The 21,079-nt window shown below is 42.6% G+C and overlaps 1 protein-coding gene across 2 annotated transcripts in view; it reads right to left on the bottom strand.

The window, feature by feature from the left end:
- The window catches only part of ANKHD1 (ankyrin repeat and KH domain containing 1), a 121,968-nt gene that overhangs the window by 73,547 nt on the left and 27,342 nt on the right, over positions 1 to 21,079 (bottom strand). For both annotated transcript variants that reach the window (XM_086471048.1, XM_086471049.1), the window contains exon 3: positions 4,753 to 4,909. In XM_086471048.1, the coding sequence (XP_086327174.1) occupies positions 4,753 to 4,909 (157 nt within the window). The remainder of the gene's footprint in view (positions 1 to 4,752; positions 4,910 to 21,079) is intronic.

A 21,079-nucleotide genomic window follows, 5' to 3' on the forward strand; every position in this document is an offset into this window, starting at 1 on the left:
TGGTCAGGCGAAGCCATGCAGCCTGTCTCAAATCCCATCCCTGTCCTCCATGTGTCTTAGCATAGCTTCTAGGAGGATCTGTTCCATGATCTTCCCAGGTACAGAGGTGAGGCTGAAAGGCTGGGAATTCCCAGCGTCCTCTTTTCTACCCATTTTAAAAATGGGTGCAGCATTTCCCTTTTTCCAGTCGCCAGGGTCTTCAGCTGACTGCCATGACTTTGCAAATATCATGGAGAGTGGCTTGGCAACTACATCGGCCACTTCCCTCAGGACTCTGGGATGCATCTTGTCAGGTCCCATAGACTCATGTATGTCCAGGTTCCTCAGGTGGTCATGAACCTGATCTTCTCTTACAGTGGGAGGGACTTTGCTCCCTCAGTCCCCATTTATGCAGTCCATTCACTTGAGAGGTGTGGGAAGAGAGGTTGCAGTGAAGACTGAGCAAAAAAGTTGTGGAGTACCTCAGCCTTCTTCTCATCCTTTGTTACCAGTTTGCCAGTTTTGCTCATCGGGGGGGGTACATTTTCTTTGACTTTCCTTTTCCGGCTGACCTACCTGTAGAAGCCCCCCTTATTACTGTTTGCATGCCTTGCCAAGTTCAGCTCCAGCTGCGCCTTGGCCTTCCTGACCCCATCCCTACACAGCCAGGCAGCGTCCCTATGCTCTTCCCAGGATACTGTCCCTGCTGCCACTGCCTGTGCATTTCCTCTTGACCTTCAGCTTTCCCGGCAGGTCTTGACTCAGCCATGCTGGTCTCTTGCCTTCCTTGCCTGACTTCTTACACCTGGGGATCATCAGCTCTTGTACTCTATGGAAAGCACTCAAAGATCTGCCAGCTCTGTTCTGGGTCCCTGTCCCCAAGGGCAGTTTCCTAGGGATCCTATTGACTAACTCCTTGAACAGCTGGAAGTTTGCTTTCCTAAAATTCAGAGTCCTGACTTTACTCTTTGCCTGACTCACACCCCTCAGGACTGTGAACTCCACCAGTGCATGATCAGTGAAGCCCAGGCTGCCTCTAATCTTAACATCACTGATAGCTCCCTTGCGTTGGTGACCATCAGGTCCAGTATCGCATTCCCTCTGGTAGAGCTGTCTATTACCTGGGTTAAGAAGCTATCCTCAGTGCATTCCAGCAGTCCCCTGGATGCCTACAGCTCACTGTGCTACTTTTCCAGCAGATTTTGGGGCAGCTGAAGTCCCCCAGCCGGACAAGACCCCATGAGCACGAAGCCTCCTATAGCTGGAGTAACAAGGCTTTGTCCATAGGCTCCCCTTAATCGGGCAGCCTGGAGCAGACACCAACCACAAGGTTCCCTTCGTTCTCTTCGTCTCTTATCCATAAGCTTTCAACCTGCTCGTGGCTATTCTTCAGAGACAGCTCTTCACACTCTATCCATTTCTTGATGTAGAGGGCAATGCCTCTGCCCCCTCCTTCCTCACCTGTCCCTTCTGAACAGCCTGTAGCCATATGCAAGGAAACCTGGTCCCTCAGTCACTGGGAAGCAAACCACAGTTAATGCCCTGGTCAGGGGGGAAGGGAAGAAGAGCCTTCTGTTATTAACAGTAGCAGACTGTATGTGATGCATTCCCATCAGTGTGTTTTATTTGCAAGATATGGAAGCTTTTTTCTTAAAACAAAACTTAGTACACTCAGGTTCAATAAAAACCTCCAACTTCTTTTCTTCAGTGAAAGATAGAAGTTCACTCAAGAAATTCATTCACAATGAAGAAAATATCCATTTGTGCACAAACTTCCCTCAGGAAAGCATACAAGTTCCAATTTTCAATTGTTCAAAGACTGTAATGGTTAAACTATGTGAAGTTCCGCTTTTAAAAGGAACTCATTTGCCATATACCCCAAAATGAAATAATCTGTGCTAGCAGCTGCCAGATAAAAGCCAAGATCTGACCTGAAAAGAATATCCAGTATCTGATCATTTATATTTGCATTGTAATCACTAAGTATTTTAAGCAAAAAAAATTGTATTTTGGTAAGGTTTATTATTTGGCTACATAGTCAACTCCATATACTGAAGCAATGGGATCCCAGTAGAAGGCTGCAGGACGCTATCGAACCTGCCACCTTCTCCTGGATGGTAGTAAGGACAGCTGTGTGAGCACAGCAGTTAGTAAACGGGTATTTACAGCTTGGGTTCCCGTGTTCAGCTGAAGGGGAGGGTGGGGATTCATGACTTTTGCACACACATAGTCTAGCCTTTCAAAACAGGAGCCATTCAACACCATAACCTGCCAGACAAACCCTGAAACAGATCCATCATCCTCATAAGACGACCTTAAGCCATCTCATATAATATGGAACTACTGTGAAACCATATACGCTCTCAGAAAAAGCTATTAAAACCAAGACTCATAGTTGATTCTAGCTGACCCAGGCACCTCAAGAGGTCTCCCAGTCTGCTCTCTATTCAGGTTCCCTTTGAGACATTTCCAGGACATTCTGTAAAAGTGACAAGAATGACACCGGGACGCCCTTCCAAATGAAGCACAGGATGCGTAGACCTTTGCTCCAAGGGTGCACTGCTGGCTCATATTCCCCTTGTTGTCCACCACGAAACTCAGGTCATCTTCAGAGCTGATTTCCAGCCATTCAGCCCCGCTGATCCGTACCAATGCACAAACATATTCCTCCCCAGGTGCAAGACTCTGCATTTCCCTTTGTTGAATTTCACTAGATTGCTGCTGACCCCTTTTTTTCAGCTTGCCAAGGTCCCTCTGAATGGCAGCACAACTGTCTGGTCCATCAACAACTGTTTTCCGTTTTGCATCATCTGCAAATTTGCTGAGAACGCACTCTGTACCATCACGCAGGTCACTGATGAAGACGTTGAACAGTACTAGCCCCAATACCATCCCCTGCAGCAGACCACTAGCAACTTGCCTTCACCTGGACTTCATGCTACTAACAACCCTGAGCCTAGTAGTTCAGACAGTTTTCCACCTCACTGTCCACCTACCTGGTCTGTACTTCATCAGCTCATCCCACAGGATGCTGTGGGATACAGTGTGAAAAGACTTGCTAAAGTCCAGATAAACAGAACCCACTGCTCTCCTCTCATCTACTAACGTCACCATCTCACTGTAGAAGCCGATCAGGCCAAGCTTGATCTCCCCTTTGTAAAACTGTGCTGACTACTTCCCATTGACATTTTGTACTTACTACGTTAGGAAATTGCTTCCAGGAGGATTTCCATCACCTTTTCAGGGACTGATGTGAGACTGACCTGCCTTTAAGTTCCCTGGATCCTCTTTCTTGCCTTCCTTGAGGACAGGGGTGGCACTTGCTTTCTTCTGTCCTCACGACCCTCCCTCATTCCTCATGACCGCTCAAATAAATTACGACTGACCTCACCATGACACCAGCCAGCTCCTTCAGTACTCATGGGTGCATCCTATCAGGTCCCATGAACTTGTCCACTGGTTTACGTCCAACCTGTTTAAATGCTCCCTGACCCAATATCAACTCAAGGGGCAGGCCCTCCCTGGTCCAGACCTTCCCGCTCACCTCAGAGGCCTGGGATTCCTGAAAACAAATCTCCCCAGTAAAGCTCAGGCCAAAGGCTGCATTCACTATCATCCACCACCTCTTCCTCTTCTGTGTCCCCGTCAGCAGGTCCCCTGCCGCATTCTGAGGAGGCCCACATCTTCCCTCATCTTCCTTTTACAGCTGACACACTCACAATAGTTTATCTTGTTGCCTTTCATGCCCTGTGCCAGATTCAACTCCAGGTGGGCTCGGCTTTCCTAACCACATCCCTGTATGCTTGGGCATGGTCTCCATGTTCTGCACGGGTCACCTGGTCTGCTTCCACCTCTTGTGCACTTCCTTTTTATGTTCAAGCACGGTTCCCCAGCATATTTTCAGCTCTCCATGTTTTGATCCACAAGTAATTGCTCTAGCTTCAGTTAGGAAATGAAACTGTATCTGTAACTACATTTTGAGCAATGACTCAAGATGACTGCCCTTAGTGCAAACACTTTATTTTGCAAATCCCAAGTCTGAATTTCAAGAGGACATGCATATGAAAGGAAACTTGAGACCTTAAATTTTTGATCTTAGTTCTGACGTTAAACAGTATACCCAGTCACACCACCCCAACAGTTTAGGAACTATGCATCACTTGTCAGAGTAGAAAATATTTCAGGAATCCTAAAAATGCTCTGAAATTACCAATGTAGAAGGAAGCTTTTGATGACACGTGACAAATCCTCAGTTCTGTCATCAAGGGAGTTAAACGCTGTCCTCATTAATTATCAGTTACAAAAAGTTATCAGATAATATAGTTTCATTTTCCCCTAAGTTCCTGAGCAAGATCCTAGGGCAAATTGCTGCCCTCTAAGTATTAGTATTCTCTTCCAACTTTTAATACAATGAACTAAATTCATTAGTTTCCAAAGTATGCTGAGGTGGTAATTAGAGAACTATCACCAACACTTCTACAGCCAAGAATTTAATCCTTTTTTTAAAAAAAAGAAATCAACTGTCTAGTACACAAAAAAAAGCAGCAGGTTAGAAAGTTTCTTGTTTATTTTTTCACTTTTCTCTTACACTTTGAAGCCAATAACCTGATGGGACAGTAGTTACACCTTCAGATTCAGTAACTTTGCTTCTGCTAGTGGCAGAGCAGATACATTACCAAGTACTAACTATAAAATTAACTGAACTTGAAACTGAAAACACAAACTTACATTCCATAGCTGGGAAACTGGGGGCGGGGAGCCATCAATACATACTTGTCCACTTGTCCTGCATTGTGATTGTTCTCTGCTCTCATCCGCGTCAATGCAGCAGCAGCTTCATCCAGTGCACAGCTGACCGAGGATGTCAGTCTTCGGAGAACCTCAGGATCTGCGAAGGCTTTACCATCGGCAGTGGACAATTTACCAATTCCTTCAGTGTACGTTCGTTCATCAGTCAGGTTAGTATGAAAGTCACACAAAAGAAATGCAAAGACACTATTTTAGATATCAGCCACATGCACTATTAGTCAAAAATCATTTGCAAACATGCCAGAAAAATCAGCTACTTAAAGTAACTGTTAACATCTGCCTAAGACCTGAACATTTAATTAATTATAATATGGCAGTAAGAAAAAATTTTTCAACTGTCAGCTTCTTTACTTGTCCCAAATTTCCAACTAATACCTTTGACAAATTAAAAAAAAAAAAAAAATTAAAAAAATCTCAGGGGAATAAGGATGAGCCCAAGGGTCAAGCCCAAAACCAGTAGTTTGGGAAATGGGTATTATTCCACAGGCTTGGTTTAATACTTTCTGAATGTGAAGAATTTTCCAATTTAAAATGCAAAGTTATTACCCTTCTCCCACCCAACCCCACCCCCAATGAAGTGGGCTTAGCTCTAATATACCTTTTATTTTTTAGGAAAAACGTTTAAAAAGTTATTAGTTTAACATTCTAAACTGCAGAGCTCTAGCTACAGGCACAGAAGTTGTGAAACAGAGTTCCAAGTATTTTAAGTATACTTGAAATCCGTGCTCCTCTACACTAGGGTGACACCAGTGGCAATTCTCAGACTCCAGAACTTCTGTAACAGTTTCTTTTTTAAAAACAGTGTGTTTGCTGCCAGACTACAGCTGAAGGCCAATACAGAACATCATCATCAGAAGGTATTTACCCCACTTCTATGCAGGGCTGATACAAGATCACAGTACAGCTGCGTAGTTTTACTCCACACAGGTTTTACTCCATGTAGTTCAGCACAGCCTATTTTACATACGCAAATATCACTGCACAGTTGCCTCTTCAGCGTAGGCAGGGCTTATATTTACATATACAAATGTGCAAATAGTGTAAATAAATGCACTGATGAATAGTGCCTGCCCCCCCCCCCCAAGAAAAAAATTCACAGGCTACAAAATCCAAACAACCACTGGTTTATAGATTAGCTACCCTCACCAACGATGAATTCGTAACTTTTCAACTCCTTAGCTGTTAAATAGGGTCAAATTAGATACAAACCCCTGAAAATAACACATCTTGTACCTTAGAAGATTTGCTATTTGGTATATGCATCTCTCTGCAAGATTGATTTACACCATGTCTCCCACAACCCTGCCTGTAATTATTACAGAATAAATACTGAAATCACATTTTGAAAGTTTAAAACATTGTCTTCGGACAATGTATTTCCCCATTTTGAGAGCACCCAATTTGTCTCTCACTAATGCAAGAAAATTAATACTTACCAAATTTCTCTACCCAGAAAACAATTTAGGCCAGCATATGCCGGGCCCTCTATTACAGACCCTGCCTCACTGCTGCAGTGCTGCTGAGGGTTGGCTTCCAGCATTCAGGCTCAGTGTTGCTGGAAATGATGAGAGGCCCTACCCTGCCATCCAGGCAGACACGTATGATGGGGTGCAGAAGCTTACTTGGCTGACTGAGCCTGAGGACGGGCTATGAAGGCTGAGATGAGTTGCTTAAGATCCTTGGTCACATCCAAGCGCACTACCTCCCTGGCTCCAACACCCTACCTCTGGATCACTTCAGTATCATCAAGAGGCTACAAAAACAATTTATAATAAATTACCCACTCCACGATAAAATGAGAAATCACAACTAGGTCTGTCCACATCACATCCATCTGGTCTTCAAAGACTGTCTAGAGCACTGCAGAGCAACCAGAGCAGAGAAACGCAGGGCCACAGACTCCTGACTCCACCAACTGGAGGAGCCTGCAGGCCATACGGCCCCTTCCACCTCCAAACTGCGGAGGCCGTAACCCTTCTAGCCACTGCTGTTAAATATAGCGAGGCTACAAACAACAAGCCTCAAGCACCACAGCTCACACCTCGCATAGTAACGTAAACTGAATTTGTCGGTGGTTTAAAAAGGGGGTGCAAGTCGTGTTGGCTCTGCCATTGTGGCAGGTGGGACAGCGGGGGATAGTCACCGCAAAACTGCGCCAGAGCCTCAATCCAGTACCACACACACAGAGAAAGTGACAGTTTTTACCTAGATATGCTTCCCCACGACAGCCCACAGAGTAACTACACAGATGTTGACACTAGCTATTTCTGGCAGCAGTGCTGGCTTACACTGGCCTGCAGTGTACATAAAAAAAGTACTGCCTAAGGAAAGAAAAGGAATTAAGCCTTCACAACTCAGCACTGAGGCCTCATCTTAGGACTGCTGCAACCAAAGCTGAACACCATGGTACGCAAAGTGGAAAAGTACTCAAAAGAAATCCACAGGATTTAGAAAAATCACTCCTGAGCGAAGGCTAGAAAAGTATAGATTTAGGTTAAAAGGAGCAGCACAACAGCAGTTTCCCTCCACTTCGAAGGGTCTCATGAAGGAGCAGGTAAACAGCTCTACTGCTGGCAAAGGAAGTGGGAGATAAGAAGACAGTCCAAAAAAAAAAAAAAATATATCACCAAACAAAACCAAACAAAATCCAAACCCAACAAAACAACCACCCACCAAAATGACCTGGCTAACTAAACTGGGTAACTCAATCACTTCAAAACACTAAAGTAGTAGATCAGACAGGTTACCTAGACAAGCAGAACTTACGCTTGACTATTCTCTCCATTTGTTAAGTTCTCTTGTTGAAGCACTGATACACAGGATTTCTGAAGGCAAGAGAGTCATACCACAGATCCAAGTCCCAGGTCCCACAAAGACAAGCAAACTTCAACCACTGAACAGCTCCTGCTCTAAAGTATGTTTCTACAGATTACTGCTGGTGGTCTCCTGGAGGACTTACCAATCATAGGTCACTGGCTCTTCCCTCCAGCTAGTAAAAGCACACTTACAGCTCACTACAGTTCCCTACTTTGTTCCAAAAAAAGGTGCTATAACCACACCAAGGACTTCCAGAGGGTAAGCTGAAGATGCCTCCTTTTACCCCACCAACTAGGGCTCAACCCAGGTACCATCCTCAGCTGTTAATTTCATACTTTTTTTTATATTGCACATGCCAAAATTCATCAACAGTTCCAGAAGATTTCAGAGCAGACATTTGTTAGGCTGGATGGAGTAAGAGGGAGACAGACTACAAGAACCACACTGCAGACACCCATTCATTTACTCCCCTTTTGCAGGTTTACAGCACCACCTAAATAATTGCTCGGTTTTTACTTCGCTATGATTTAGTATCACTAGGCAGGAATTGTATTGCTGTAATTCTCACTTATCTTTTAATCTCTACTTCAATTGGTTTTATGTCCATTTCATAACCATTTGCTCTTGTGTCATTCTCCCAGGTGTTTAAGACAGCTCACACGCAGGAACAGCAACAATCTGATCTATATGCTGGACTAAAACTCTTCTTGTCTCCTCCCATTCAATGAATACTGAAAGCATCCTCAAAACCATTCTCCACATTTGCTCAAATTCATCCTTGTTGCATGCCAGTGATCGCAGCTTCTCGCATTAGGACAGCCTCACTAGCGTGTTACTGATCTGACACCACCTGAACTGTGTTTGACATTCTGTGCTTCCTTGCAGGGCAATGGCATGTTTTCAGGAACACCAGTCACCACAGAGGTTGTGTAACATCAACTTTTCACAGACTGATCGCTGTTGCAGGATAAGCCTGAAGAGAGAATACAGGAGCTGCTGTAGACTGTTTTTTTATTGGGAACAGTCTCCAGTCACTAACCATACGGAGATGGTGATGTTCCCAAGGCAATGCTACAGCTTACCACTAAAGTGAAGAGCACGTTCATAAGCAAACCAAAAGGAAGAATTTAAAAATAGATTAGATAAGCCTGTGCCTTCTACGAACCTTACAGTAATACTAAGAACAGTGGGCCTGGAAGTCACTACTTAAGAACATTCCTGAACAAGAGACTACTGGAAGCATAGAGAGGAGGGACTATCACCTGCATGGTGATTTCACTGCTTTTCCCTCAAGTGTCCACAGCTAGCCTGCTGCATGGCGCAGGGAGCTAGACACACCTTCAGTCTGCTTTGTGGGGCAGTTCTTTAGATGAGGACCTTCTGCTGAAGCTATGTGCCAGCATGTTCACAAACCCCAGCTGGGACAAGGCCAGCAGTGTTATCCAACAATTGAAAAGAGAGTTCTTGCCCATCCCTGGGAACAGGTTGCCCAGAGGGGCTGTGGATGTCCCCTCCCTGGAAATGCTCAAGGCCAGGTTAAACCCAACCTAGTGGAAGATGTCCCTGTCTGTGGCAGGGGGGGGTTGGACTGCATGGTTTTTAAAGGTCATTTCCGATCTAAAACACATTCTATGATTCTATGGTCTCCCCTGACTGGAAATAGATGACCTACCTAGCTCCTCCCCATCCAACACATCAACACACAGACTGTAGATCTCTAAATTAGAGAGAAAAGTATGAATTTCAAGGTCTGCACGCAGATTAGTCCTTCTACTGGCCACAAACCACCAATTCTATGGTACACAGACTCAGTCTGCATCCAAAAAGGGTACTTGCACGAGCTTAAACAAGTCAACAATTCAACAGCTTAACAGAGATGAAATGTCCAGTCCAACTGACTATACCTAGGCTGAGTCTGGAGCAGATGACTTTTTTTCCCTAAAGCTACTACAGCACACAGCATGACTGAACTTAGTGGCAGATGATGCCAGATGTTTCACAATTTAGTGCCATATTGAACTACTCAAATTAGTCTGAAGTTGATTATACAGGTGTATTAGAAGCAGTAGCCCACCTTTCAGGGGGAAAGCTTGCTCATCAGATACACACCTACGCACCTATAACAAATACTCAGATTTGAAACATGGGTTTTCTTGCTGTCTTTCAGGATCATCAGGATATTCCTACCATGTAGCTACCAAGGTTAGAGTTTTAGGGTAACCTGAAATGGGCTGGTAACCTCTCAGTGCGATCTTCCTCACTTTAACAAGTCAAAGATAGAGGTTATCACCTCAGAAGAACTGAAATACAACCAGGTTTGTGTCTCTGGGAAACCCAAAAGGGCAGGAGGACCATATACCACTGGTGTGATTTTGTCAGGAGGAATCAGAGATTACATCCTCTGAAGACTATGACTGTATATTTCCACAGTTTGAACACAGAAGTTGAAAGACATGAATAAATCTTAGAACCAACATGAATAACTGTTTCAAGCTCACTGCAGTAAAGGAACGAATCAGAACCCCACACTCAAGCAACCACTCCCTTCTATTTCAAAAAAAGGAACATTCTCACAGGTGTATCAGTTGCTTTCCCCTCCCTAACTGAATAAAGTTCATATCAAGGAGAAAGAAAACACTTAAGTGTAGTTTCTAGCTAGCAGCTCACAATTATCACCATTTAAAATAACCTAAAAAGAAATTACTCTGGTATGGAGCCCACAGTTAAGTCCCTCATACCACACACGACCGGTGTCAACATATGCTTCAAACATCAAAGGAGACCGTTCCATAGAGATCAACATGTCTAAACGTAAGAGGTAACATCCAACAATCCTCACAAAAACCTGCAAATTCAGTGGTGATTATGTTCCTTCCCAGTCAGTTCCAGCACACCGCATGCTCTAACAGACACTTGAGGCCATTCACCTGCTAACATGTCCAATTTATGATCTCACATTCATCACAAAGTCCAACTCAACTTCAGCTCACATGGAATCATCTGCTGGTCCCAGAAGCTTAAAGGGATCCTCTGTTTCCTTAAGGTCATACATCACTTGTCCCCCAAAGGCAAGTTTTGATGGGAATGTGGACAGGTTTAAAAGCCCAAGTGAAGAACAAAATGAGAGTTGTGGCCCAGAAATGTGTCTTTTTCTTTAACGGTCTGTCAAGAACCTGCTTTAATCAGCATGGCATACAAGTAGCACCTCAAACAAGGTGAAGAGGTTTCAGGGAAGGAGAGATGGGACTTTGTATTAGCTTCCTCACTGGAATCCCCATTCAGAGATAAAGAAGTTCTAAACTGTCGAAAGCAACTGCTAAAGTCATGTGCCAACAAGCAGTAACTCTACCAGAAAAGTATTGATTCTAGCACATCACACAAGTGCTACCACAAGACAAGAAGGCAATAAGCAAGACTGAGCACACCCTGTTCTGTAAGGGCTCAGGTGGCTTAACTCAAACTCTCGACACTCCCCTAACAGCACATCAGAGGAATTCAGCTCAGGCATGTTAAGAGCAGAATCTAAGGGAAAAGTTCCTAAAGAAAAGAGATTTCTCAGGACCTTTTAATCCACATGTTATAAGCTTATTTCTGGTAATACTCAGGAGCAGTGCAGCATCCACAGAAAATACCATCTATTATTTTCTGTAACTTCCAGCAGCGGCGGAAGCAAGCAGAGACGCTATCAGTCACCTACTGAACAGCAGGCTGCTGCGCTCTGCCATGTCACAACTTCCTGCTCTCTGTATGTGATTTTCTAATCCCTCACATAACTAACAAAAGTGTGCGCTTCTCTCTGATGGTGTCAAAATATTTTCCCAAACACTAAGTTCATATTACATCACTTTCAGAGCCAGTAAACCGAAGTATAGCATTGCCAGCACACTCACCAAGACCCATATCCATCTTCTGGAAAACCCAGGAGAACACTGAAACAGCTGTAACCTGCTGCCTGTGTTTGATGCCTGAGTAAGGTTTGCAAAGTTCTGTTTGCCTGGAATAAGCAGCTTAAGTTAGCAGCCAGGTGGTGAAACAGCTGGAAGTGGTGAGCACAGCACAGACACCAAGAGCACACTCACTGTCAGACCTGCGCTTGCTCCGCTCCCGGGCAAACTTCAACAACTGCATGGTGCTCCCAGCACAGCCATGCCGGTTAGAAAGCAGTGGGCACACAAGCACTGAACACCGGTTTGTCTCACCCGTTTTCTAATAGACCCCCAGCTACAAAAGAAAAAAAAAAAAGCTGGGTCCCACTGATTACGTGGCCACACAGCAATGGAAAATTTCAGCGAGGAAGCAACACAAATTATTTTAGCCCCTCTAAAGTGAGAGTGGATTGTGCCAACTCTATGTTTTTTTTGTAAAAAACAGTCCAAAGGCAAGCAAATCAAAAGGAGTAGCCATTTTCAAGTTTCACTGTTTCTGCAACAAAATATCTAATTTACAACATCGGAATGAGGGACATAAAGATATTACAATTTTTTAAGTAAACATTTTTTAAGTATTTAAATGTGTTTTATTGTATGCTGATTGCTCAGACTAAAGTCCTCAAGGAAGAAACCACATGTTGAGTAGTGCTCTTTGTATACAGGAATTAGAAAAATACTAATAATTCATTCTAGTGTAGTCATCTTTCTAAAATTCATATGCTTTTAGAACCTTTAAGATAAAGCGTTGTTAACAAAAAGTAATTCACACTAAGCTACAGAACATTAGAGTTACAAGGGAAGGTTTACTTGCCATGTAAGGGAAATAAGTGTTTTAAATCAGAGCATAGACCGAGTTATGCCATTGGGACTTCTGGGTAAGCCAACTGGCCTTTAAAACAAACTTCTTCATTAAAGCCATTAAAAGTTTAAAACCCTCTTTGTTAAGTTAAGCGTGCCATACTTCAATTTCTGTATGATTCTGGGGAGCCTTTGAAGAATTCACACAGTATTTATAGACTCTAATCCCACCTAATGCAGCACCCAGGACCATGTGTGAAGGCAGTCCTTCAGGAGCCTGTAATCTGAGGATGTACAAAGAAGAGTTACACTGAAATCTGCAGAGATTTTGCATCTGGAACATCCATATCTCAAGAGAAAAAAAAATCCCACAACCCGACTAGTTACTTCAGACACTATACTTTGCCTTACCTGCCTACACTTCATTGCTAAAATTATTTGTATAAAGACATAAAGCCTGTTCAAAATAGCTGAATCTACTTTGCTTTTCAAAAAAACTCACATTTGGTCACCAATTCCATACCAAACAAGTCCTCTCCTAACACACCTGCCCTTAATAAATACATGGGTAGCAAATACCCTTTCACCATTTCTTTTTTTTAACCTCATCTTTTGCATCATTCAGAAGAAATATGAACTTTCAAAGATGAAATGCTCTTTCAGAGTTTTTGAATTCTCACTCCTGACATTTAAAATGCCATATACTTCTGTGTTGCAACAAACTTGCTTATAATCTTACTCTATCATCCCAATCCACTTTGATTATGGCCTGACACATCCTCAAAAAAAGATATCTAAGCCACTTGGCAATACCCTTTCTAATCACTCTATAACAGATTATCACACATTACCATGCCATTATGTTTGAGATTACCCATTAGTGCTTAAACAAGCATGCAATTTCAGAGGTAATAGGAATCTCTTTAAACAACAATAATTATTTTGAACAAGAAAATATCATGACCTAAATTGTTCAGGTCCCCCCTTCTGCTCTGGATTCTTCCTAAATCAGTCTTTCTGCACTGCATAATACTCAAAAGTCAAAGACAGGAACCCTTAATCCCTATTTAACAGAAAGAGTCATTCCCAAAAGACAGATGTGAATGCAAATCAAAGGAGACAAAATTATGTTGACACATATTGGTCATGTTTTCAAAGGCCTGATCAATCCTCATGCAGACTAAACTAGTTCCCAATACTAGCAGCCAATAGCAGGAAACAAAATACAGTTACATATACCTGCTCTCTCAGATTACTTCTATACATTCCCTATGTGCTTAAATTGTAACTCAGCTGACCATTAGCAAACTTCTTACTAAAATTCACACCACTTCCTCAAATACAGCAGGGCTGGATTATTCAAGTTGACTAAATGACATACACATTGAGTTTACAGATCTAATTTTTGTGCTCCTTATAATCCTCTTTTCACTAGGGCAAAATAAGGTACCCGAGTGATTTGTCTTATAGCTAGCTATATCATAAGTGAAAGATTTTCCTCCCCAACAAATACAGATCTCTAAAGGCTCTACAACAGCACCTTGCAAAGCTTTTGAATCTCAACTAGTGTCACCCAGTAGCCCTTCTGGAAGGTTAATATCATTCTTTATTACCGTGCCAATTAAAAATCAAGTCTCTAAAGGCAGTGCCATTCCCCTAGGAAGCGGGGCTGGAGATCTCTGCAGCCACCACAGTCCTTCAGACCACACCTACTGCCCTGGATTGCTCCGCAAGTAACTCCTCACGTACAGTTTGGCCAGCCTGCCCAAGCTGACTGCAGCTTGATAGCTTCCTCAGTGGATGATTTATCCTCTTATAAACCCAAACAGAAAACCCGAGGTAGGAGAATGTCCCTTTCAACTGTACTCTGCTGTATTAACCAGATTTCGACTCAAAGACATTCCCAGATGGAAAAGTTAACCCTCCAGTTTATTTGGTTTACTAGTTGCCACAGAGGTTCCTTGGTCATTTTCTGTTGATTTTAGTGGTAAACTTATCCAAGTGTGAAAGTTCAGGGTACTACAAAGCCAATGTAAAACATCAAAACCAGAACTTGTCTTCTGCCTCAAAACCTCCAAGATAAAAATCCATTAATAAATGCTTGAACTCTCCTCCCTGCACCAAAGTCACGGTAACTCAAAATCATGTATCAGCAAGATGCCAGCTTCTAGTTCAGATATAAAAATCTTTGGACAAGCACCAAGTCTCCTGTTGGCTATTCTCTCCCCGCCTTGCAAGGGCCAGATTTTGGGGGGAACTAGAACTGTAAGAGACTTTAGTGATAGGTCACGCTCATTTCCTCACTGCAAAACATAGCACCTAGAAGGGATTCCTTCATACAGAGGTAGATTTAAAATTTTAAGTTTTCACAACACCCTCCTGAGATTAAAAGAAAAAAGTTCAGCACCTTTCCTGGAAACAGATCATGCAATAAGGTAAATGCAGCACCTTTCGGACACGAGCAGACCATCCCTGTTACATTCAAAAAACAAGTATCACTCTAGAAACCATTTAGAACAGACTAAGCCATTACTGTCTCATGGGATGACTCCAAACAAAACATACAGGCAAAAAAGTCATAGCCGTTATCACCCGATCACCTCATGCATGTAGCCAAAGCTAGCCGTGAGCCTTCCTAATGCTTCAGTCCTTTACACCACCGTATTTGCAGAGCAGGGATAGCATTTCTTAGTAACTAACCCATACCAAAGGCTGCTCTCCAGCAGTCAAACCCTGTAATTAGCACTGCCATACCTCTGTCCAGGCAAAAGCTTCAAGCATCCTCACACAGCACACAGCAGAGCTTCTGCTTCAGGGAAGTCACGTCTATTACTCAGGTAATTCACAGCTGGATCGTGTGCATCAACTAAATTTGGCACTTCTGGGATGCATTTGAGGAACTGTGCCTGGCCAGCTCTCAGAGCAGGGCTGTGGCCACACAGCACAGAGTAACTGCAACAAGTCTAGAAGGAGCTAGACCTACTGCAGAAAAGAGCTGGTCTTCCTCAGCCTACACTGTACAGCGGTTCAATACAGTAACTCCCACTGTATGCCTGGAAATCCCATACGGCTACAGGAAAACTTCAAACTTTCCCAAGCAGAGTACGTGAGGAGAAGAATAGTCCTGCCAACGGCAGGACCAGCAAAGGGAGGATGACAAGCTCAGCGGAGCTTAGGCCCTTGATGCCAATCTGACAGCAGAAACGTGCAGCTTAGCTCCTTGAGTAAGCCTTTGCCATCTTCCAAATCACAACAAAAGAATTCTCCTGCAAAGAGTTCTGCTGGCTTCATGTGACACCAGGAGCTGACACCGGCGGCAGAAAGCAAGCATTCATCACTGTGCAAAGGAAACTAATGTTGTGCCTAACTTCAGACGCAAAAGGATGAAACAATCAGACAACTAATGGCAGCTCTACTATTTAAAATCCTGGCACATCTGAAACATGCCCTCAAGATGGCAAAAGGCTTGTATAAACAGACAAATTCAGTTTGACTGGGGAAGGAGAGGATTAAGGTGGCAAATTCCAAATCCCTTAGGACAGAAAACCTGCCGAAGACAAGAACATCTCCTGGTGGCCATCACAGACAGAGACTAAACACTGTTATTACGTAATGGTGAACTATTTAGACCACAACTAACTAAACCTCGTAGAAGTTTTACCTCCCCCCGCCTCCCCGCCCCAATGGTATCTTTTGCTTAGCTAGATCTCCCACAAAAAAAAACATGTTTGGTCCTCTGAAATTTCTCATTGGAAGGCATTTTAGTGTAGGTATAGGCTACAGTCTGGTTTTGAGAAAAACATTAGCCAGAATGCTTCTCCATTTTTCAGCTGGTCATTCCAACACTATTAGTCCCAGGTAGGGAGTAGTACAGACTTGATACAGTAGGGTTTATTTTAGCTTTGTTTTCTAAAACACTAAAAAAACTACACTGAGGCTTCTGGTCTCTTCGAAGTCAAGCACACGCCTTTGTAATCTTCACCACTGAATATCAAAATTATAGTCTGTTCTTAGCTCCAGTGCACTGAAAACTTATTGTATCCTTAACATCCCTGTTACTAACTATGCTGAACGCAAGAATTTAACCTTTCATATACATTTGCTACAAACTTTCACTATAAAACTGTGGGGTTTTCCCCCTGTAACACCAAGTGCACGGCACAAACAGAATTCATTCACTGCAACTTTTATTTTATTCTTCTCAATTAGTATTTGGACATGCTAAATAAAATCCATTTAGCATGAAATTAAGAGCTACAGCTTCAGGGTTTGGTGGGGGTTTTTTGAGTAATTAACATTTCACAATATTTCACGTGTCACCACCACAGTTCCTCACAGACTTCCAAAGCAGCCAGGTTTTCAACTTCTACAAATCAGACTCCTGACAGCAAACCATCACAGCCAAAAATGACATTTTCAATGCTATCTGAAAAGTCATGTTCAGATCACCTGCTAAGCATTTTCTGGCAAAAGCAGAAATATAGTTTTATTCTCCTGGGTTGTATTTCGTGGTCTTAACCTCAAAATACCCCTTTCTTCACAAATCCCCACTCCTAAAAGCGATAGGAACTCACCCAATTGAGCAATATAAGAAGTTAAAGGGGATGTCTGAAAAAAATTGGAATGCCATCACAACATACACGTCATTGGAGAAAATTACCCTTAATTCCAGTTTCTAATTTTTCACTTGCTTCACACTGCAAACTCTTAATATTATATTTGCATTTACATATATTTCAATGTAGTTGTCAGAACAGGAGCCAGAAATCTCGATGACATTTCTCTCTGCTTTCCAGTATGGCAACTGGAGCAGCAAGACTCTCTTTTTTCAGAATCAAAAGCTATGAAGTACTTCTCCAGATACAATTAGTTCTTATTGTTATGTTGGTAACGCTTTGATGACAAGGTTTCCTTTTTGGAATCATCTGCTTTTACATCGGTGTGCTCAGATATCTCAAAATCCAAAAACTAATTTTCTGTACTTCAGCACAAACATGAATTCTTGCTTAACTAGTCAATACTTTCTTTTGAGAGTTTCCCCGTTAGATTTCAATTTAGTCTCATGTTACTCCAATACCAGGTTACCTAGCCAGGTCATCCACAACTTAGCCAGCAACTTTACTTTTACTAAAGGTTGGAAGCCCCATAGCAAATTCAGCAAAGAAAAAACAGCTCTACGTAGACTTACAGATGTTTCTAGCAAAATCCTAATCTCCCCAAATAGTCTGCAGTCTCATCTAATTCTTCTTCACTAACCCAATCCACCCATTTCCTTTATTTTCAGAACACAAGAAAGAGTACGGATATTTGACAGATACATAACATTTTAACTTAAAGTACTAAAAGATTGGTTTAAAACGTGTGACAGAGTTTTGTTACTGTATGAGAGTTCAAATAGGAAAGAATACCAGAGAATTTGTCTATATAACTATCTCCTCATACTCTTCATCTTACTTAAATTCCTGACCACGACAAACTTCGCTACAGCGTAACTCTAGATTTTTCTATGAGTTTGATTTTTTCAAGCTTTCACTAGGCATCTATTTTCTCCCACGGCATGCAAATTGAGTTACCTTTTCTAAAGCTGAACTAACACAAGCCTTTCTGTGCCAACCTAACATTTGGCCACTGCCAGAAGGATGACTCGGTGCTCCTCTGCTGGGGTTTCCCCAGGCACTCCCACCAACCCCGCCGCACTCACACTGGGGAAGGAAGAGGGAACTTTCTACCAGCATGGCAAGATGAATTTGACAAGCAAAGGGTCTTCCTAGCTGCCACCAGAACTGTCAAGAGGAGAGAAAACTGTGCAGCCAGGAACAGAAGGTTCCTGTCTGATGGTGACAGACAAACGGCCACCTCACACACCTTCCCCCTGTGCCACTCCTTCAGACTGCCCAAATTTTTTATTTCCTAATCAAATACCTTTATAAAGAAACTCAATCTCTTGATTTTCAAGATTTTGTTTCTATTAAATCTCTAAACAAAGAAACATTTGCCTTACTACAAGGTGACACGTTCCCAGGTACAACCCTCAACACTGCTGACCCCTTACAGGAGCCAGGACCTTCAGACATTCATCACACATGGATGTAAAATCATGCCTATCACTCAACCACACACACTTTGATCCCATACGTATTACACGTACTTGGTATGGACCAGTCATGAATTACTCCTGCATCGTAGTTACAGATGTACATCAGCAGCTGCAAATGGCTTTTTTACCCATCTCACTGCAGACAAGCCTCTGGAGAGGTATTCTGCCTCTCAGATTACCTCATGCTTTAAAGAAGCAGCTACAAGTAGGACAAAAGCAATAATACAGTAAAAAAGTGGCCAGTTCTGTTGCAGTCATCATTTAAACAGCAATTCAATGGCTGAATTGCTTTAAACAAAGCAAACTAAAGCTCAGGGGAGAATATGAGAGGGCTTGTAGTTCAACACAAAGCCTGAAGAATTATATTCAAGCATGAGAAAGTGCTCATATTTCCTCTAGCAGAGAAGCAAAAATTTAACACAATTATGAATGAACAGACATTAATGCTGAACTTGTCTAGATTTCTCTGGAGTGTTCACTCATTCTTTCCTTTTCCTTTTTGGGTTTCTGTTTGTTTCTGAAGTATCTTTGGAAGAATCAGGCCTTGGTCCAAAACCTAGCGAGTACGTTCCCCACATCTATGCAACAGTACAACCAATCATAGCAGAAACACTGCTCGGTATGTCCTGACAGCTATTACACCCATGGACTCCTGGACTGAAACTCTTACGCTCTATCTCCCACTAACAGCTAGGCCTCAATCAACACACTGAAGTGTCGATTTAGTTTACCTCATCTTTGGTTTCACAGCATCCCTGCTGGCTGCAGCACCTGCTCAGCTACCATATTCAAGAGGCAACAAGATGGAGAGGTAAGATAGGAAGGAGAAAGGAACACCTTCCTCAGCCCCAAGACTTTGTACTAGAAAGGAAGAAGTTTAGTTTCTTCAAGGAATCTGGCTTTTTTTTAAAAAAAGAAAAAGCTTAGGGGAAAAGAGGTGAAGCTAAACTTGATCTTTTCAATGCGTGGCCACGGCATTCCTACAAGAGAGGTTCGTTCATACTATCTATGTTTTGGCTTGCAAGACATATCAAATGCAAGTACAGACATTTGAATTTGGCCTTGGAGGAGCAGAAAGCTTCTGTTTACTCATTATGAGTTAAGAGCAAAGGTAGAAGACTAGCCCAGAGGAAAAAAAAAAAAAAGGTCTACCACAAACCACAACAAAACGTGACCATCCATAGGAACTACTAGGTAAGAACTGCAATAGGAGTCAGACAAAACAATTCTTCATCAAGAAATTGCTCTAACCCTTGGACAGTTGCAACCCAGTAACTACAACGTTGTAAGGCACATGTCAAGCCAGGGATGACCCCCACAGCAAAAACTACTCTTTTTCTAGATTTTCTCAGTCTGTAAAGATCTAATGTCTACGACGCATCTATACCGAAACTGAAACAGAAAAAGAATCCTGCATCCTACAGAAAAATCACAGTAGCCTGCCTGCCCTCCATCAATGGCTGTGCTAGTTCGCGCAGTATTGTACAAGATCTGACAGTAACTCACATTTTTTTATTAAACAAGACACAGAGTAACAGTTATTTCTAGCAGCTCCAATAAATTACTGCAGTTTGTTCTGGGCTGTTTTTTGATTTTGGTTGTTTGGTTGTTTGGGGTTTTTTTTAAATTAAAAAAAGCCCTTTTAGTGATGGCAACTAAGGCCTCCTTTCTAACTTGTTTCTGATTGTAAGAAAATGCACGGTCTTGCATTTGAGAGGAATATTCAAACCACAATGCTAACTTTAATCCAAATTATAAAGGACAAGGGTGAGATTAAGCACTAGTTTATAAATATACATTACTCTGGACACGAATTTGTTTCGGTGCTCCTCTAGGATTAAATGGGAGGTACCGCCACAATTAAATAGGAGCTTATCACTTCATTTTTGAATGACCAAGTGAGGGATTTTTTTAGGGTTTTTTTCACCCTCAACATAGATAAAAGACAGCGATACACACCCAGAAAGATCTGCCATGGCAGCAAAATCACAGCGAATTACTTGAGTGCCTGATGCCTTTTTCACTGCCAGCCTTCTCTTTCCTCCCTTGCTACCTCCTCCTGCAACAATCCTGCAACACGGCGGCAGCACCAGCAAGTATTCAGCTACATTTATGCACTTAAAACAAATGCTCTTCTAGTTGTATCACGCTTGCCAGTATCACTGTGATTAGCTAAGGGAAAACTTCAGCCACAAGCTGAATTGTTTGCCTGGCTTTGTTTGGCTTTTAAATGGACACCCGCTCAAAGGGCAGACTCAGCACATCTCCCTAGAGACAAGCGGTCACCTGCTCACGCCCCATCAAATGAAGCGTGAGGGCACCCACACATACCAGCACACTCAACTGGATCGTAATGGCAGGATACAGTGCTAAACGAACACGCATCTACCCCGGGCCCCAGGAGGAACCAAAGGAGCCAGGCTTCAAATTCAGAGCTTTGGACATCAGCTCTGACGTTCCTGCATTTCAAGGAAGATTCCAGGCTAGAGACTGAGAAAAAAAGAATCAGATTGCTTCCAGTTACTTATTCAAAGTAGTATTAAGACCCGAAGTCACTCTTGGGGAATTTGTTTCATTTAAGTTGAGATTGCAGTGCTTGCAGTATTTACCCACACAACTATAAAGACAGCAACTTTGTAAATGATCCAGA

The sequence above is a fragment of the Leptosomus discolor genome, chromosome 10 (assembly GCF_034619465.1).
Source record: "Leptosomus discolor isolate bLepDis1 chromosome 10, bLepDis1.hap2, whole genome shotgun sequence".
Classification (NCBI taxonomy): Eukaryota; Metazoa; Chordata; class Aves; order Leptosomiformes; family Leptosomidae; genus Leptosomus; species Leptosomus discolor.